The 18350-nt window shown below is 40.4% G+C and overlaps 1 protein-coding gene across 2 annotated transcripts in view; it reads left to right on the top strand.

Moving 5' to 3' along the window:
* Nucleotides 1-18350, top strand: part of angpt2b (angiopoietin 2b) — a 215908-nt gene that overhangs the window by 141465 nt on the left and 56093 nt on the right. For both annotated transcript variants that reach the window (XM_048558424.2, XM_048558425.2), the window contains exon 8: nt 1530-1696. In XM_048558424.2, the coding sequence (XP_048414381.1) occupies nt 1530-1696 (167 nt within the window). The remainder of the gene's footprint in view (nt 1-1529; nt 1697-18350) is intronic.

The raw sequence follows: 18350 nt of genomic DNA on the forward strand, positions 1-18350 counted from the left end.
ATTAACTTCATCCCACCTCCTTGACCTGTCCATCTTCCCTGGACTGACCTATCCCCTCCCTGCCTCCCCACCTATACTCTCCTCTCCACCTATCTTCTTTCCTCTCCATCTTCGGTCCGCCTCCCCCTCTCTCCCTATTTATTCCAGTTCCCTCTCCCCATCCCCCTCTCTGATGAATGGTCTAGGCCCGAAACGTCAGCTTTTGTGCTCCTGAGATGCTGCTGGGCCTGCTGTGTTCATCCAGCTTCACACTTTATTATCTTGGCGTCTATAAATGGAATCTCTGTGACTAGATTCAGTTTGTGTGTGCGTATCATTGTGATACTAATATGGAAAAGCTTTTATTTTGACCAAAATCATTGTTCCCAACCTGCTGAAATTGTGAATAAGCAGAGTGGTTTGTGCAATTATCAGTACAATATCAACTCACCGAGCCTTGAGTCACCGAAATTGATTGGCTAGAAGTCTTTCTTTTCCAACATCTGCAGGGGACCCAAATAAAAAAAAAGTGTTTAAGTAATCTTGGTTTGATTCTTTGTGGCTATAGCTCAACAATAAAACCCTGCATATAATTTGGAACCATTGGTAACAAATTGAACAATTCTGGTATAAAAATAACACAAAGAAGCTTATTTCCAAGACATGATTTTATCAACAATGTATAAATGATTTTTATTACTACTGAAACGAATATGATCTTCTGGTTAATAAGCCCGTGGATAATGTGCAAAGGCATACAATTATTTTAGTCTGCTAGCTACACTATATACTTTGTCCAATTTCTGACAATACAACAGTAGAGTGAGTTACTACTCAACATCTTTCTGACTGATCTGTTTCCTTTTTGTTGTAGATTGCCTTCATGAAAAATATGCTTATCAGAACCAGCTGTTGCATTTTCCCAAATCTGTGGTTTTTTAGTTTAGTATTGTGAAACTATTCACGTCAGTTAACAGGTGTTATGTTATTTCCCCCCAAATTTTATTTAACCTTTTCTTTTCATTTGTTTTTAATCTGCAGCAGCAACTGACTGCCCCATTACAACAGCAACACTATTTAAACAAACGTTTATCAAATACTTTGGAGAAAACTTTACATGCACTTTTATCCGATGTGAAATATCAACACAGCTGTCAGTTTTCTTTTCAGCCACATGAATTTATTACCCTTAAGATAACATAGCCATTTAATCTTCAGAATTCACAAGCAAATGTATGAAAATAGTATCAGAGATAATGGGAACTGTAGATGCTGGAGAATCTGAGATAGCAATGTGTGGAGCTGCATGAACACATCAGGCCAAGTAGCATCTTAGGAGCACAAAAGCTGATGTTTCGGGCCTAGACCCTGAAGGGGTCAAACATCAGCTTTTGTGGTCCTAAGATGCTGCTTGGCCTAGTCTGTTCATCCAGCTCCAAACTTTGTATGAAATTTGTGCATGCTTTGGAAAGACATTTTTCCATTTGGATCAGTCTTCTGTTCTGGTGTGGTTGCTACTTAATGGAAAATAACCACAATTGTCTTCTCAGGGCTTTGGAGATGCCTCGGGTGAATATTGGCTCGGAAATGAATTTGTTCATCTTCTAACCAGCCAGTCTCCTCATGTTCTGCGCATTCAGCTGAAAGACTGGAATGGAAATGAAGCATTTGCTACCTTTGACCATTTCCTTGTGGGAAGTGAGGAGGAAAAATATCAGTAAGTTTCATTTGAGCATTTTCATTTGTTTTAAAGAATATTAAGTCAGAAGTTGCTAATTGTTGGGTCAGAAATGCATGTTCTCAGAGCTGTGAATCATTGATTTTTGTTGATTTTTGCTTGCTGAATAAACTGTTTTACTTTGCCTTGTCAATCCCACACCATTTTCATGTGACTATTTTGTAGCTTGGGCAGTTTTTTGGGTGCAGATTGCACAAGTAACTCTCTCAAGTGACACTGAAGGAATGGCGATATATTTCCAGAAAGGTGAGTGGATTGGAGGGGAACTTGCAAGTGGTGTTTCCATGTATCTGCTGCCCAATATAGATGAACATGGTGGTGGATTTGGAAAGTGCTGTCTGAGGATCTTTGGTGAATTTCTGCAGTGCATCTTGCAGATAGTACACACTGTTGGTGCTCACTGCAGAGGATTGATTTAACTCAGTTGGCTGGATGGTTGGTTTGCAAAGCAGTGTGATACCAACAGTGTAGGTTCAATTCCCATCACCACTTGATGTTACCATAAAGGGGTCTCCTTCTCAACCTCTCCCCTTACCTAAGGCAAGGTGGCACTCAGCTTAAATCACTCTCTCTCACTCTCTAATGAGAGAGCAGCCATGGGTTCTGGTAAGAATATGGTGACACAACAACAACTGAGTATTAGTGGAAGGAAGATGTGGATGTTTGCAAAATTTCAAATAATACTTTAAGAATATTCTTTTAGTTATGACAGAAATGCATAAAAATCACAAACCGTTTTATCCAGAAAATGCAAATTAAGTATATGATTTATAATTAACTTCACACTTTGGTATTTAAAAGTCTACTTTAATACAATCAATCTCTGCTTGAAATGAGTTTTTATCATCTGTTATGGCATCTCCTTGTAATGTTTCAACACTTTTTTTTTCTGATAAGCTCTTGTGAAGTTTTTTTGTGAAAGCATTGGTTAAATATCAGTTCTTTTTGTCATAACATGAAAACAATATGGCTGAATACATATTCAGGTCAGATGATTGCAGAGAATATAAAGACTGATCAGATGAAGGAAGCTTGATTATGAGAAGAACCCAGCTAGAAATGTAAAAATGGATGGCAAAGGTTTATGTAGATTTGTAAAGGATCTGGATAAGTAGAAAGGTTATTGATCCACTACTGAGTAAGAAATGGTTGCTAATGATAGGTAGTAAGGAAATAACAGATGAAATGAACAAATATTTTACTTCTGCTTTTCACTGTGGAGAACAAAATCAAATTCAATGACTGTAAGTCAAGAGGTAGAATGGAGGGAGGAAGTTGATGAGAATACATTCACAAGGGAAGAAGTACTGATCAATCAGATTGAGCTATCAATTGATAAGTCCCCAGGTCTTGGGAGGGCTAACTAGCCCTAACCTTAATATTAATGGTAACATTAACAGTAACCCAAAACCCCTAACCCTAACCCTACCCTATCCAAACCCTAGTCAAAGATCTTTAAAAAGGTGACTAATAACAGTGTGCTTGTATTAATTTTCCAAAGTTCGGTGGATTCTGGAAAGGCTCATCAAATTGGAAAATAGAAAACATGACTAGGCATAGAAATGGCAACTAATAGCTAGTTAGCCTGATGATTGTAATGGAGAAGGTGTTGGAATAAATCATTAAAGAGGTTACAGCTGAGCATTTCAAGAAACATAACTGAAAAAGGAATTATCAATTTATTAAAGTTCGTTGAAGAAGTAACGTGTGCTGCTGGTGAAAGGAAGCCTGCGGACATATTGTAGTTGGATTTCCAGAAGATGATGGGGCATGCCAAAGTGATCAAATGCATTTGAAGTGTATCGTAAATGTGCCATGATGATGTGGTGAGGCTGGTACAAGTCTGATGTCAACCTGTAAGGACAAAGAATGCTGGCAGTCACTACCCATGGGATAGCCTGAGATATTGGGGACTACTAGTCAAGGTGAAGGCTAGAGAAGAAAACAGTAAGCTGGAGCAGCCAGTTACACATTCTGACTTTCATGTTAGGAATTGTCACTGTCTGGTCTTTGTCTATGGTGTGGGAGAATGGGAAATAGTATCTAAATAAAATGTGAATACGTCATATTGAGATGTAAACGCATGAAATTGGCCTCTTGCCTCTCTCTATTGAGATTCTGTCCTTGACATTCAAACCTTGGGTGCAAAAACAGGCTTTTAATTTATTGAAGGCAAGAATCGCATTTTTCCAATCTTGCCATATTTTCCAAACTATCTCCCTATTGGCCAAATTGTTCAGAGTTGGGAAAATTCAACCCAACACCTAGTTAAGAACTTGTATCCTAAATTTCTTGTTCAGGATAAAAGATTTCCATAATTCTCAACCAAATACGAAGGACCTGTGCTTGACAACCCCATATTATGTTATCAAGGTAAGAGAATTTTCAATGCATACAAATCATTTCTTAATTTTGCAATGGGTGTATGTTGTTTTCATTATTTGTGCGAACAACAATTCTAAACCCATTTGCACTTTTGCCACCTTTGTATGTGTAGAGTTTACTTTAAAAACCTAAAGCTTGTCAATTCTCTTTTGTTGCAAAACCTGAAGAGTGATGAAGGCAGATCAGTAGAAGTTGTCCAAACGGATTCAGTAAGGCGTTCAACCAAGTTCTACATGGTAGACTGGTTAGCAAGGTTAGATCATATGAAATCCAGAGAGAGCTAGCCATTTGGATGCAAAATTGGCTTGATAGTCGGAGACAGATGGTGGTAGCTAAGGGTTGTTTCTCTAACTGGATGCCTATGACCAGCAGGTGATATCAAAATTAGAGGTGTAGTGGACAATGAAGAAGGTTATCTCAGAGTACAACAGGGCTTGAGCAGATGGGCAAGTGGACTCGCGAGTGGCAGATGAAGTTTATTTCAGATAAATGTGAGGTGTTGCATTTTGGAACAGCAAATCAGGGCACTTAATGTTAAGGTCCTGGAGAATGTTGACAAACGAAGAGACCTGGGGATGTAGGTTCATGATTCCTTGAAGCTAGAGTCACAGATGGACAGGGTATTGAAGAAGATACTTGATACACTTCCTTTTGTTGGTCAGAGCATTGAGTATAAGAGTTGGCATGTCATGTTGTGGCTGTACAGGGCATAGGTGAGGCCACTTTTGAAATATTATGTTTAGTTCTTGTCTCTCTACCATATGCAAGATACTATTAAATTTGAAAGGTTCACAAAAAATTTATAAGGATGTTGGTGCTGTAGTGAGAGGCTATTAGGCTGATGTTATTTTCCTTGCAGCATTGGAGGCTAAAGGGTGACCTTGTAGAGCCTCATAAATTCATTAAGGGCATAGGTAGGGAGAATAGCCAAGGTCTTTTTTCCCAGGCTAGGGGAGTACAGTACTAGAGGGCATAGGTTTGAGACGAAGGGGAAAGATTTAAAAGGGACTTAAGGAACAATGTCTTCACTCATGGGATAGTGCATGTATGGAATGAGTTGATGGAGACTGGTACAATTACAACATTGCAAATGCACATGGATGGATATATGAATAAGAGGGGCTCAGACGGATATAGGCCAAATACTGGCAAATGGGACTAGATTAATTTAAAATATCTGGTCAGCATGGACGGCTTGGGCTAAAGGGTCTGTTTACATGTTGTACAACTCTATGACATAAAAAAGTGTTGCTGTTCACAACAACATAACATTCACTCTACATTAGCTGTGCTGAGATTGTGTGGCATTCAGTTTCAATATTAAGTTGTTCATATTAACAATCAATGTGCTGAACAAGTAACATATTTAATCTCTTAACACCAGGTCTATCAGTTTAAAGAAGTAATGGCCGAAATATTCTGGAACTAAACTCAATATTTTTTCAGCTTGTTATCTTTAATTTGAAATTATGTTTATTATGAAAATACATGGCTGTTTCTAATAAATGGCCACTGAATATGGCAGCTTGCAAAAACAAAATCTTCCACAAAGCAAATGCATCTTTTGTCTTTGCATTTAAAGTGAGCAGTCATCCTGGAATTATACCAGCCAGAATGCATTATTTTGTATTTATCATTAAGCTATATAAAAAAAGAGACACAATAGCTATGGAAGAAAAATATGTCATCAACACTGGGACCAGAGGTGGCAGAGGAGTGCACAATTGAGAATTTCTATTCAATTAACATCTCGTAGTTGATCAAAAATATAAATGTCCTTGTGGATAATGTAGTAGATTCTAAAGTTCTAAGTTTCAGTGAAATGAAGTTTGAAGTTGCCAGCAATGTCACCAAACTTGAATATTTGTGCAGTGCTAGTATTAAGAACATCTTATGTACATGATGTCAATTTTTGTAATCCACCACTTCCACTTTATTATGAATTGTATCTGTTAAGTGTGCAACCCTCCCTGCTAACACAGGAAAACCCCTTGAACTCTTGACAGTGCAGTCCGTGATGAAGAGCATAACACACCATTTGTTTCAAAGAAACCTTCCCACAAAAGTCCAGTGATCTGTATGGTGGAGACTTGCCCTTTCCCGATGGCAATTTATACCTGGGGCTACATCTGAGTATGTGAAACATATAGCAGCCACGATCTTAGTACCAGGGTGAAACAAGCAAACAAATTGAAAACCAAGGAGTAAGGAGCAGTTAATATTCTTTGCTTCTGATTTAACCTTTCAGATCACCAAATAAATGATTAGAATTGGATTTAAAAGGCAGAAGTATAATTAAAAATGCATAAATATTGCTGAACAAATGGACTTTGTCAAAGTTTATCATCTTGTACTTATCAGGACAAATTCACAAGAATACCAAGTTAATTATCATTAATGTTATATGAGAGAAGAGTGCTGATTGATTAATAAATGAACTTTGATAAGTAGTGGTGTTTCCATGAAGAATGAACCAACTAACAATGATTGATAATTAACTACCAGGCTTTCCTTCAATTTCACATTGATCTTCTTGTACCCGATTGACCAGGGAACTGCCCATGGAAATGAACAAGCAAATACTGTTTTATTTATTTGAAATAGGTGCAGTTCCATCTGTTTGCAAGGAGCAGGACTCTGCGTACTTAGATACAGTGCATGTAAATGCACAAACTGTGGGCCTGACTTACCATCCAAAGTTGGTTGTTAGTGTAATTCTTATCATGTACAGAATCATGTAGCGAATCTTGCCCAGTTGCAGAATCATGAATAATGTTGGGTATTGTGTTGCAAGCTTTATAAGTGCTGGCTAAATAGGCACAGTGAGTGCCTTGCTTACTGTGAACAAAGGGATTTGATGTTTGAGATGATCCATTAGTCTTTGGGAATGAACAGCCTATGAACCTGAAATCGCACTGGCATTGAAAACTTAAATAAATATTTTAAAAAGTGCAATTTTTTTATCATCATGGATAAATTTGATATTTTACAATTATAAGATAAGTTTTCCAGGGTCAGTGAGGAGGATGTTTTAGTAGTGGTAATAAAGCTAGTATGCCATTAAATATCAATTAATGCTTCATTCAACAAAGTTGAACTTTTATAAGGGTTATTTTTGCAGTGAAACTAACCACGCAACAATGAAAGTTCTCATTAATTCAAGGACTTGCTATTGATTGCATCTGGAGCCCCTCTATTGCACAACCTCTAGAGAAATGTAAAATCATTAACAGGCAACATCTGGACTTCCATGTTAGATTGCTCATGTGTAGATTCCAGAAAGACAGTAATGACAGCAAATGTGGACAGGATTCCAGACGTTCCAATGTAAATGCCAATCCTTTCCTTGACTTAGGTATACCATCATGTAAAGCAAATTCTCCATAGACAACTGACAGTAGTTTAAGCTAACAGCCACCATGCCTCAGTGGAGAGGTTGAGAAGGAGAATCTTCATGGTAACTTCGGTTGGCGAAGGAATTCAACCCTTGCTGTTAGCTTCATTCGACAGCGCAAACCAGTTATCCTGCTAATTGAGATAATGGGAACTGCAGATGCTGGAGAATCCAAGATAACCAAGTGTGAAGCTGGATGAATACAGCAGGCCAAGCAGTATCTCAGGAGCACCTGAGATGCTGCTTGGCCTGCTGTGTTCATCCAGCTTCACACTTGGTTATCCTGCTAACTGATCCCCTTAATGTTATGTGTCTTTTTGTAGCAACCACATCTAACTACATCAGTATTGTTCATTGAATGAAATCTTTTTGGCATTTTTTTCCCCCCAGATAGTGCAAAGAACAGGTTTTGGATCATGTGAGGAAGGGAACTTTCAGAAAACAACATCAGTAGTGCACAAAACATTATCTTGCAAGTGACAAAGAAAACCAGTTTCTTTCTCCTTTACTCATTTCAATTCCAAACCCTTAAGATCCTTTACAAAATGAGGAGAGCTGTTATATAGCCACCAGTGTGCACATGATCATGCCCAAAACAGGAGCATAAGCCTTGTTGATGTGTAAACCAAACTGCCACGTTTGTTTCAGGAACACAGTTTTGCTGCAGCTGGAGCTCAGTGTTCTGCAAAAGGTCAAAATAATTTGTACAGGATGTCAAAAACAAATCTTTGCATCTCTCTCTTAGACAATGAGCCATTAACTGAGTGCTCATAACAAATGTTGTTATTAATGCAAATAAACTAATGCACAGGTGAAGAAAATATTTATACAGTGCCACTACCTTGCCCCACACAAACGACACCTCAGCCTCAACCTTATTTCTCAAGACCTTCTTTTATTTGTGCATTAAATCTGAATTAAGCGTCAAATTTAATTTTGTTTCTTTTCCTTTCTTCCCTACTGTCAATTCTGACTTCACCCCTTGTACCGTATTTGAGTTCAATTCTCATATCTTCATTCACCCTTGCTCTCTGCTGTATGTTTTCTCAATCTTTACATCTCGTCACGTAAGGTTGGTCTGATCACCCATTTAATAAATTCGCCGTCCTCCTCCTCGTAAAATTACCATTTATAGCAATATTAAGGAAAATATCTTTCTGAAGGGAAATATCTAATTACTGATGCGTACTGTTGGCTGCTCAGTAAGGTGTGGGCTATCATTACCAACTGATTGGCATTGTACACAAGTTGAAATATAAGGTGGAATTTTCCCTCCCTGATGTGAAATGAACAATGGCAAGAAAGGTGGAAAGTACAGAAAGAATGAAAAGATCAGACTCTAAACCTCAAGAAAATTATTTGCAATTTTCCCCTCACACCCAGATGGCAAATTCAGAGTCACTTCAGTGACTACACTATTTCCATATATTTGCATCTTACAGAGGCCCTTTCTCAAATTAATTAAACACCACTCCTGCCTTTGCCCAAGAAATCATGTTTATACTTTCCACTATATAAATCAATGCAGGAATCTGGCAGCTGCAGCTGTATTGGTCACTGTGCAACTCATTTTTCACACCACTACCCCTGCATGCTCCATGGCTACCAATCTCTTACAAACATTGCCGGCAAAAGTCAGTACTAGCAAAACCACATCATCATACTTGCTCTCAGTTCAACTCACACACACCACTTCACGACGACAACCCTTCAACACTTTTATTTGGTGTGCAGGGATACTAATGAGTTGTTGTGGAGCAGACCAGACCGCCACAAAATATTTTAAGAAAGAAGACTAGGAATCTAACTTTTTCTTGTTTTAAGGCAAATGTAACATACTGTGTTCCAGATGTATTTTGACTGATCAAACTACTCAGCATTAAGCAAAACTCAATTTATTCAAACACTATAATTAAAATAGAACAAAAGAAAGGAGGACTTCGAATAACTACTGGAAAAAATAACAGAATAATAGATACAGTAGCTATTACTATTCAAATGTTCTAATATAGTAACATCCCATACATACTCCCCTTGGCCAAAAGGTAAATTCAGAGAAACAGATAACACAGTGTGGAGCTGGAGGAACACAGCAAGCCAGGCAGCTTTAGAGGAGCAGGAAAGCTGATGTTTCCAGTTGGGACCCTTCTTTGGAAATGTATAACCCTACTTTAGGGAAATATATTTTGTCTACATGCAATCCAGCAGTCTAGGGAGAGAACCCCTAGCTTTTGACTGTAACCAAGAGAAGGAAAAATAGCTTCCACTTCTTCATGCCCGCAACAGCAACTGCTGAAAGCAAGCTAAAAATCTTTGATCTGTGAGAGTTTGACCTCACCCCCTCAGACTGCGGCTCAAAAGAAAACCTAAGGCCTCACAAGTTTGTCTTCTCATCGACAGCTCTGTACCTGTTCCTCATTCTTTCTCTAGAGGAAATCAGGACAAAACATACCTCTTAAAGTCACATCATTATAACAGAGATAAGGTGAGGAGCTGGATGAACACAGCAGGCCAAGCAACATCAGAGGTGCAGGAAGGCTGACATTTCGGGCCTAGACCCTTTTTCTGAAGATGGGTCAGGCCTGAAATATCAGCCTTCCTGCTCTTGTGAAGATACTTAGCCTGCTGTGTTCATCCAGCTCCTCACCTTGTTATCTCAGATTCTGCAACATCTGCTGTTCCGACTACCTCTGAAGCATTATAACAGAGTACAGGGATACACACACTTCTTATCCATCTGCACAGGATATATTTCATAGCTCTTAGCTTGCTTTTTCAGTGTTCACTCACATTATGCTTATGTGTGTGCCATCAGTGTCTGTCTATTTCGCATTGTTTTCTTAGTATACACTCACTGATATCAGCACTGAATTACGGGCTGCTCGTCACAGTATGGCATGCATTGTTTTTTTAGCACACAAGGTGTGCCATAGGCTGACAGTCCCTTTGCATTGATTTTTTAGCACAGTAGGAAAGGCAGAGAGCTTGTGATGATAAGATGCATTTTACAGCTGAAGGGGTGGACATATCACAATGCGGTCTATGCTTTGTTAAAGTCACACCTGTAACATTTAGCAGTAGTTTACATGGCAAACACACTGTAGTTCCTTCATTCAGGAAATTATGTGTGAAGAGAAAGGGGAGCATTGCTTAGTGGGATGAGAAAGCTCTTTTGTCAGTGGGTATCATGCTGCAATCAAATCAAATGCCTCATCCAATTCACATCAAGAGGGTTTGCCACTGTCAGTCAAATGCTTGGTTCTATCAGAGGCCTGGAATCTGCCTTTTTGCAGTCCAGGGGATGTGCCATGTTTAACTTTGTAGGTCAACTGCATCCAGCCTGGGAATTACAGGTCAGTCCACCAGGGTGGTTTGGAGACATTGATCCAGAGGGTGAGCTGTGGGTTATTGAGGCTGTTCTGATAAGTCCATCTGGGGTATTAGGCCAAGGTCATACAGTCAAGCAGCATAAAAACGGACCTGTCTGCCCACGATCTCTATGTCGGCCAACAAGCACCAAACTACACTAATCCCATTTATATGCACTTCTCCTGTAGCCTACTGTCCATTGAATTTTATGAGCTCATCCAGATATTTCTTAAATGTTGTGAGGGATTCATGGGAAAAGTGGGCAATTCAACTCTACAAGGGGCTTATTTGGACTGTGTCACTGAGGGAATGGTGATAGCGATAAGGGCCAACCAGAGATTGTGGGGTGAGACATTTTAAGGAATAGGAAAGAACTGGAAGTTCAGGAAGGAGAGTAATTTCACGTAGAATTGGTAAAGTGTATCAATTTCACTCCTAGTTTCCATCTCGCTGTCACCTTCACCTGGTCCATCTCTTACTCCTCCCTTCTCTTCCTCGATATTTTGATTTCCATTTCTGGGGATAAGTTGGCCACCAACATCTACTACAAACCCACTGACTCACACAGCTACTTTGACGATACATCCTCACATCCCTTTTCCTGTAAAAACTCTGTTCCATTCCCCCAGTTCTTCTGGCTCCATCACATCTGTTCTGATGATGCCATTTTAACAAGAGAGCCTCCGAAATGTCCACCTTCTTCCTCAATCAATGATTCCCCAGCACCATTACTGACAGGGCCATCAACCGGGTCTGACCCATCTCCTGCATTTCTGCCCTCACTCCCTTTCTTCCCTCCTGCAACAGCGATAGGGCCTCCCTTGTCCTTACCTACCATCCCACTAGCATCCACATCCAGAGGACCATTAGCCACCATTTCCGCCACCTCCAGTGCGATACCACCACCAGGCACGTATTCCCCTCCTCTCCCTTATCAGTCTTCTGCAGGGACCATTCCCTCTTGGACACCCTGGTCCACTCTCCCTTCATTCCCAGCAGCCGTCCACAGCTCCACAGTGCCTTCTCCTGCAACCATAAGACCATAAGACATAGGAGTGGAAGTAAGGCCATGCGGCCCTTCAAGTCCACTCCGCCATTTAAATCATGGCTGATGGGCATTTCAACACCACTTCCCTGCACTCTCCCTGTAGCCCTTGATTCCTTTTGAGATCAAGAATTTGTCGATCTCTGCCTTGAAGGCATCCAATGTGCCGGCCTCCATTGCACTCTACGGCAATGAATTCCACAAGCCCACCACTCTCTGGCTGAAGAAATGTCGTCTCATTTCAGTTTTAAATTTACCCCCTCTAATTTAAGGCTGTGCCCACGGGTCCTAGTCTCACTGCCTAATGGAAACAACTTCCTAGTGTCCACCCCTTCTAAACCATACATTATCTTGTAAGTTTCTATTAGATCTCCCCACAGCCTTCTAAACGCTAATGAATACAATCCCAGGATCCTTAGCCATTCATCATACGTTAAACCTACCATTCCAGGGATCATCCGTGTGAATCTGCGCTGGACATGCTCCAGGGCTAGTATGTCCTTCCTGAGGTGTGGGGCCCAAAATTGGACACAGTATTCTAAATGGGGCCTAACTAAGAGCCTTATTAAGCCTCAGAAGCACACCACAGAAGGTGTAACACCTGCCTGTTTGCTCAGTATCCAAGAGCCCAAACACACCCTCCAGGTGAAACAAAACATAGACAGGGTGGCCATTTCGCAGAACTCCTGTGTTCTGTTTACACAAAAAGATCTTGAGCTTTCAGTTGCTTCAAAGCATGACCTTGTTGGCCGGACAACGTCTCTGTCTCAGACTTACTACAGTACTCCAACAAAACTCAGCACAAGCTGGAATAACAGCACCCATTTTCCTCTTGGGAACCCTTCAGCCTTCTGGACTGAATATTAAGTTCAACAATTTTAGAGTTTGAGGCATCTTCTTCTAAGACCTTACCCCAACCCCCCGAAACATGAGGCCTCATTATCACATGGTCTGCTATTACAAGCCACCCATTGTTAGCCACTGATAGTCCCCATGAGCAGCCATTCATTCTCCCAGGTTGATTGATAACCATTCCTTTATCAGTCCAACTGCTCTTCTGTATCTTTAGGCTCTATCTCTACACATTGTTTACTCCTTATCCCCGCCCACCCCCACCTAATCATTTATAAAAAAATAAACTTTTCCCTAGCTACCATCAGTTCTGGAGAAGGGTCACTGAATCCGAAACATAATCAGTGTACAATCAGTGCTGTGATTTCTCTTCACAGTTCCTGTTAGAACTGCTGAGATTTTCCAGCAATTTCTGTTTTATTGCCTTGGAATTGAAGACTCTGTTCAGGACTATAGCTGTGATCATACTTCCACTGATAGAGAGGTTCTTGTGGTGAAGTAATAGCGTGGCTACTTTTGGGCCAGAAAGCCGTGGTGCAAGTCCCACCTACAAAGGCATTCAAAAATGGTATTTGTTGTTTTGGTTTCACAAAGACATTTCATATCTAACACTGGAAAACAGTGTTAACGTTTCGAACCGAAGAAGGGTCACCGGACCCGAAATGTTAACTCTGTTTTCTCCTCCACAGATGCTGCCAGGCCTGTTGAGGTTTTCCAGCAACTTTGTTTTTGTTCTTGATTTACAGCAATCCACAGTTCTTTTGGTTTTTACTGGAAACCAGTGTTTTGCAACAGCCACATTTGCATTCCAAACTGTAATTGTATCAGGTTGTATAATTGCTATATGAGAGAGAACCTTTTCTTGATGTGCAGTTTATCAGGTGCTGGTGGGGGAATTGGATAGTATGATTGGTGGGGAGTTTGGGTTTGATGGTGAGATGGTAATAGTCAGTTTGGTTTACTGGAAGCATTTTACTCTCCCAATGCCGAACATAAATTGTGATGGTGCATTGTACATTCAGGTCAGTTTACATACCTCAGAACTCCTTAGAGAAGTATGAAAAATGTGACCTCTTTGGCAACTCACCATTCTGCACAGCGCAAGGGCATACATAAGGCTTTGTTGTGATGGACGTGGAATAAGATTATATTATCCTTCTACATTTCTCATAGATTATCTTCTCATGCATCTGACATAGACATCATTATGGTTGGTGTCTTTGTGGCTTTGGTTCAGTGCCAAAGACAACAGAGAAAGAGACAGCAATTACAATGCCGGCAGTAATCCCTGTAAAAAGGCAGCCCACAACGGCTGCTACACAGGCTCTTGAGGGAAAAGCGTCTGGTGAAGAACCCCCAAGGAGATGGTGGAGAATGATGACCCCCTCAGATCTACATGCCTTGCTGTCATTTTATTTTCAAAGATAATGGAGAACCTGTTGAAAGAAGCAAAGGGCCATTATCACCAAAACTTGTCAGATGCTGGATTAGGAGTTACACTTCAAAGGAGTAGATGGTCATCATCTTGATGTCCATCAATGTCAAGGCTGCATTCAAGTTATACGCCAGTGATTCATTTCAAAGAGTATCTGGGGACTTGTGTGGCATCCCCCAATCTTCAACCCATTAATGCATCTGCATGGCCATTGATGCCATTTTCTCCATTTCATAGTCTTTTTTTACTCCCTCCCACATGTTGAGGAGAGTCAAGCAATTTTGACAATCAGGTTGTTCACCACGACTGGCTTCCCCCAGGATACTATCAACTATCTCCATGTCGCTTTGACAGGCCCCTAGCACTAGCTGCAGAGTTCATCAACAGAGAAGGCTTCCATGCAATTTTAAGTTATATGTGTTGCTGAATGACCCACTTGTTATCTATCTTACTATGTGCTTGTTTTCTTTGGAATATATGAACAGGTGTAAGCCATTCAGCCCCTTGAGCCTATTTTGCCAAACAAATGACTGATCTGTGGCCTAACTCCATATTGGCCAATATCCCTTAATACTTTTGCTTACAAAAAAATCTATCTATCTCAGATTTAAAATTTGAGTGATCCCCCTTTCAACTACTTACACATTGCATATCCTGCTGATCGTTTGGGTAAAAGCAGCAGGTAGTGAGAGAGTGTGCTAACATTACACAGTACTTAACTTTACCTTGAAATGTTTCAGCATCTTGTTGGACCACATTGAACGCGTGGGAGGCAGTGCTTTGTGTAACTTTCCTCAGCAGGCAACTGTGCTATGAGAGAGAATGGCCATGTAAGCCGTTTCGGACTTGCAAGGCAGTGTGCTTTCTTGAAAAGCTGGTTCAGAGAATGACCCTTTCCCTCCAGGGATGTGTGGAATCATCACGGAATTGATATACCCACTTACTAGGTAACCGTAAACGTTGAAGATCTATGTCGACCAGGCACCACAATCTCTCCATTTAGCTTCACTGTTGTCAGCATTAAAGGGTGACACAATGATGGAGGTTTATCACTGTTACAGTTCAAGCATCCTGATATTGGAGGCTAGCTACAGCCAAGGAATTGGTTGCTTGTAAGAGATGAGAAATACTTAGCCAGTGCAGCTTCTTTTGCCCTTGGGATTTCAGAAAAAGCTGCCATCTTTCAAATTTGTACGACTTAACCAGATGGACCAGCAAGAATTACACAAGATCAGATCTTTTGACAATGCAAGTGAAGATATATTTAAAAAATGAACAGTTATTTTCATTGCTGCTTCATCAGCCTGATGGACTGAAAGATATGGGTAGTTGACCCTGGAGCCTCTGGAGTGACCTAAGAGGATGCCTGTATGGGACCTGTGTGAGGATCCTCTTTTCAACAGCTCTTGATGCTATCTCTCCGTGACGTGAGGGGGATGGGGCATCTGGAGCGAGTTCAGGATTCTTCACCTGTGCCATTGATGCTGAACGATGGAGTGCAGTTCCATGCATATTCAGCAGATACCAAGTGCTGGTCCTGGCTCTTCAAGGCAGTTGCTAACCTGTCCGTGGAGAAAGTCATGTGCACAAATAGTCCAGCAGCACGGTATTGATAATGTTGAGAAACCAGCTTTGTAAGTACCCCTGACAAACCTACCAGTGTCTCCTATTCCTGACTCTTCATTTGTCAAAAGCATTAATATCTGAGAAAATATGATTACCTTCAGCTTGATGCTGAGTAGCCGCCTGGTCTTCAGCAGTCCTGTGAGTGTCAGAGACCGAGAACGTTTCTTCCTTGGCCAGGTATGGAGAAGTATTTATCTATGGAGAAGTATTTGTGGTGTGCTCGCCAGACTGCACTCCCAAGTCTAATCTAGAATAAAAACCCACTGTGGAGGAAGACTTGGAGCTGGAAAAGGTGCAGAAGAAAGCCTTGCTGATGCCTTCTATGGGGATCCCTCCTCTGAATTGGAGGTGGATCTCAGTGTCTCTGGCACTAGCCCTTTCTTAGTGGTGATTTGCTGCAAGTGTTTGCCAATGCTAAAAGAGGGAATTGTTTGTCTAAACGAATCAAAGATTGTGCAGATTATGGTTGCAGTCAATAATAGGAGATCAGCACAGTGCAGTAAAATGAGACCATTGAGGTCTCCATGTCTCAGCATGAGATTTTCTTTGGTTAGATCACGAGGAATGAGGAACCTCAAGTCCATTAGTCTTTTTCCTCTTGGCCTGTGTTGGGGTCTGATTTTTTCTGCAGTTAGATTAAGGGTGTTGCGGGGGGAGTTCAGTTTAATGAAGGTGAGGTGTGGTGAGGTGTCCCCAGTGATGTTTCGGATACTTTGTTACGTTGAGAGGATGAACTGGATGAGAGTGGTTGCCACATGCGAAAGTGAGAGTTGTTATCCATTAGACTTGAGGAGAGGCATATACAGTGTCAGAATTGGAATGAGTGGTGGCCCTGTGAATGAGAGTTAACAGAGAAAAGATGGTTGTATTTACCCTAGGAGAGCACAGAACGTCAATTTACAGGGCATCCTACTTCACCTGGAACAGAACACTAATCCACTCTATAGTTGATACCAGCTGGCTTGGGTGGGGGTCTTGGGCCTGCAATGGCAGTGCCACCATCCTCACTGTCTCATTGACCAGTACCTCCAGGTCTTTGTCATTGAAGCAGGGAGCAAGCTTTGCTTCTCTCTGGGCCCTAAAGTACCTGGTTCATTTTGTTCACAGTGGTATGCTGGTGGACTTTAAATGAGGTATCAGCGGCAGGACGATTGGAAGGTCCAGGCAGTGCCAAGTATCTCCCCTACTGTGCAAATTTCCCAAGATGGGTAACAAACACCTCAGCTGTATAATTACTGAGAGGAAGATTGCAAGTGAAAACTCACTCTGAGCCAATGTGGACTGGGTGCCATGAATCTTACTCAACAAAACACTTCAATTGAAAATTGGAACATTCCACCCACATTTTTGGCCATCATGTGCTGAAGCACAGTTACTGTTACATTCATTAGAGTGTAGATAGATACATGGCATGACCATCTTCTACACAAAAAAAAATCATGACTCAGGATTCCATTGTTAGTAATTCTCAATAGTCTTTGCAAAAACAAAGTACTCAATTAAGGGAAAACAATATTTTATTTAAAAAAGAACTTTCATTGCCTCCACAACACTTATTATAACCCTGGTCAAAATCTGTTCATACAACCATCTGCTTTCTGGTGATATAAACTGTGCTGATATGATTGAAGCCAATGTGGATAATAATAGGGAATAAAAGATAAATGGCATAGTAAGTAAATAAAATTTAAAAATTTCTATTTCTTTTAATGAAAAATTCAATCTTTATCTTATAAATGATTGTGGATGTCGCTTAAGGATATAATACACTTGGGTCCAATTGTATTTCCATGATCAAAGGTTTCACTTGAACAATTTACAATGTCATCTGTTGCTCCTGGGTGTTTTATAACCACCTGTTACGTCAAGTTTGCATCCATTGATTGTGTATTTAGTATTCAGTAGAAAATGTATGTAACAATAAAAATAGGTGATCACCCAGACTTTTGAGACAATTAATTTTGCATTTGTAACAGAAAGTAAAGCTTAAAGGATTTGTCAACATTTTAGAAAGAGGCTGAGAGAGTTAATGAACAGACCCTTAATCAGAATGTGGAAATGTCAAGCCTGGTAATGTGTGAGTCTGACTTTTATCTTCAGAGATATGAGCAGAGCAGTTGAGTGCTTCCAAATTTCCAATTTTCTTCTAAATTTCATGTTTGAAGCTTATTTATATTTATGTTTTTTTTGTTTCTGGGATGACAATTAACCATATCATTCTCTTCAGGAGATTTTGGAATTTCTAAGTATTGGGTTCACGTAACTGAAGCTGAATTAAATGGCAAAAGTAACTTTTGAGTAATAGCAGGCCAATAGAAGTTGCAATTATAACAATATTGTGCACAAAAGAAATTGAGGCCTGTCGTGCTAAACTTTATACTTGAGTGAACTCCACTCAATTACTTCCAACTCCACAAAGTTATTCTACCCTGATGATAATCAAGAGTGGAATTTTGTGTCCCTCACCCTGTGGGAATATACTACCAGCCTGTGATATGGTAAAATCAGGCTTCATAATGGCAGGGCT

The sequence above is a fragment of the Stegostoma tigrinum genome, chromosome 24 (assembly GCF_030684315.1).
Source record: "Stegostoma tigrinum isolate sSteTig4 chromosome 24, sSteTig4.hap1, whole genome shotgun sequence".
NCBI classification, from domain to species: domain Eukaryota; kingdom Metazoa; phylum Chordata; class Chondrichthyes; order Orectolobiformes; family Stegostomatidae; genus Stegostoma; species Stegostoma tigrinum.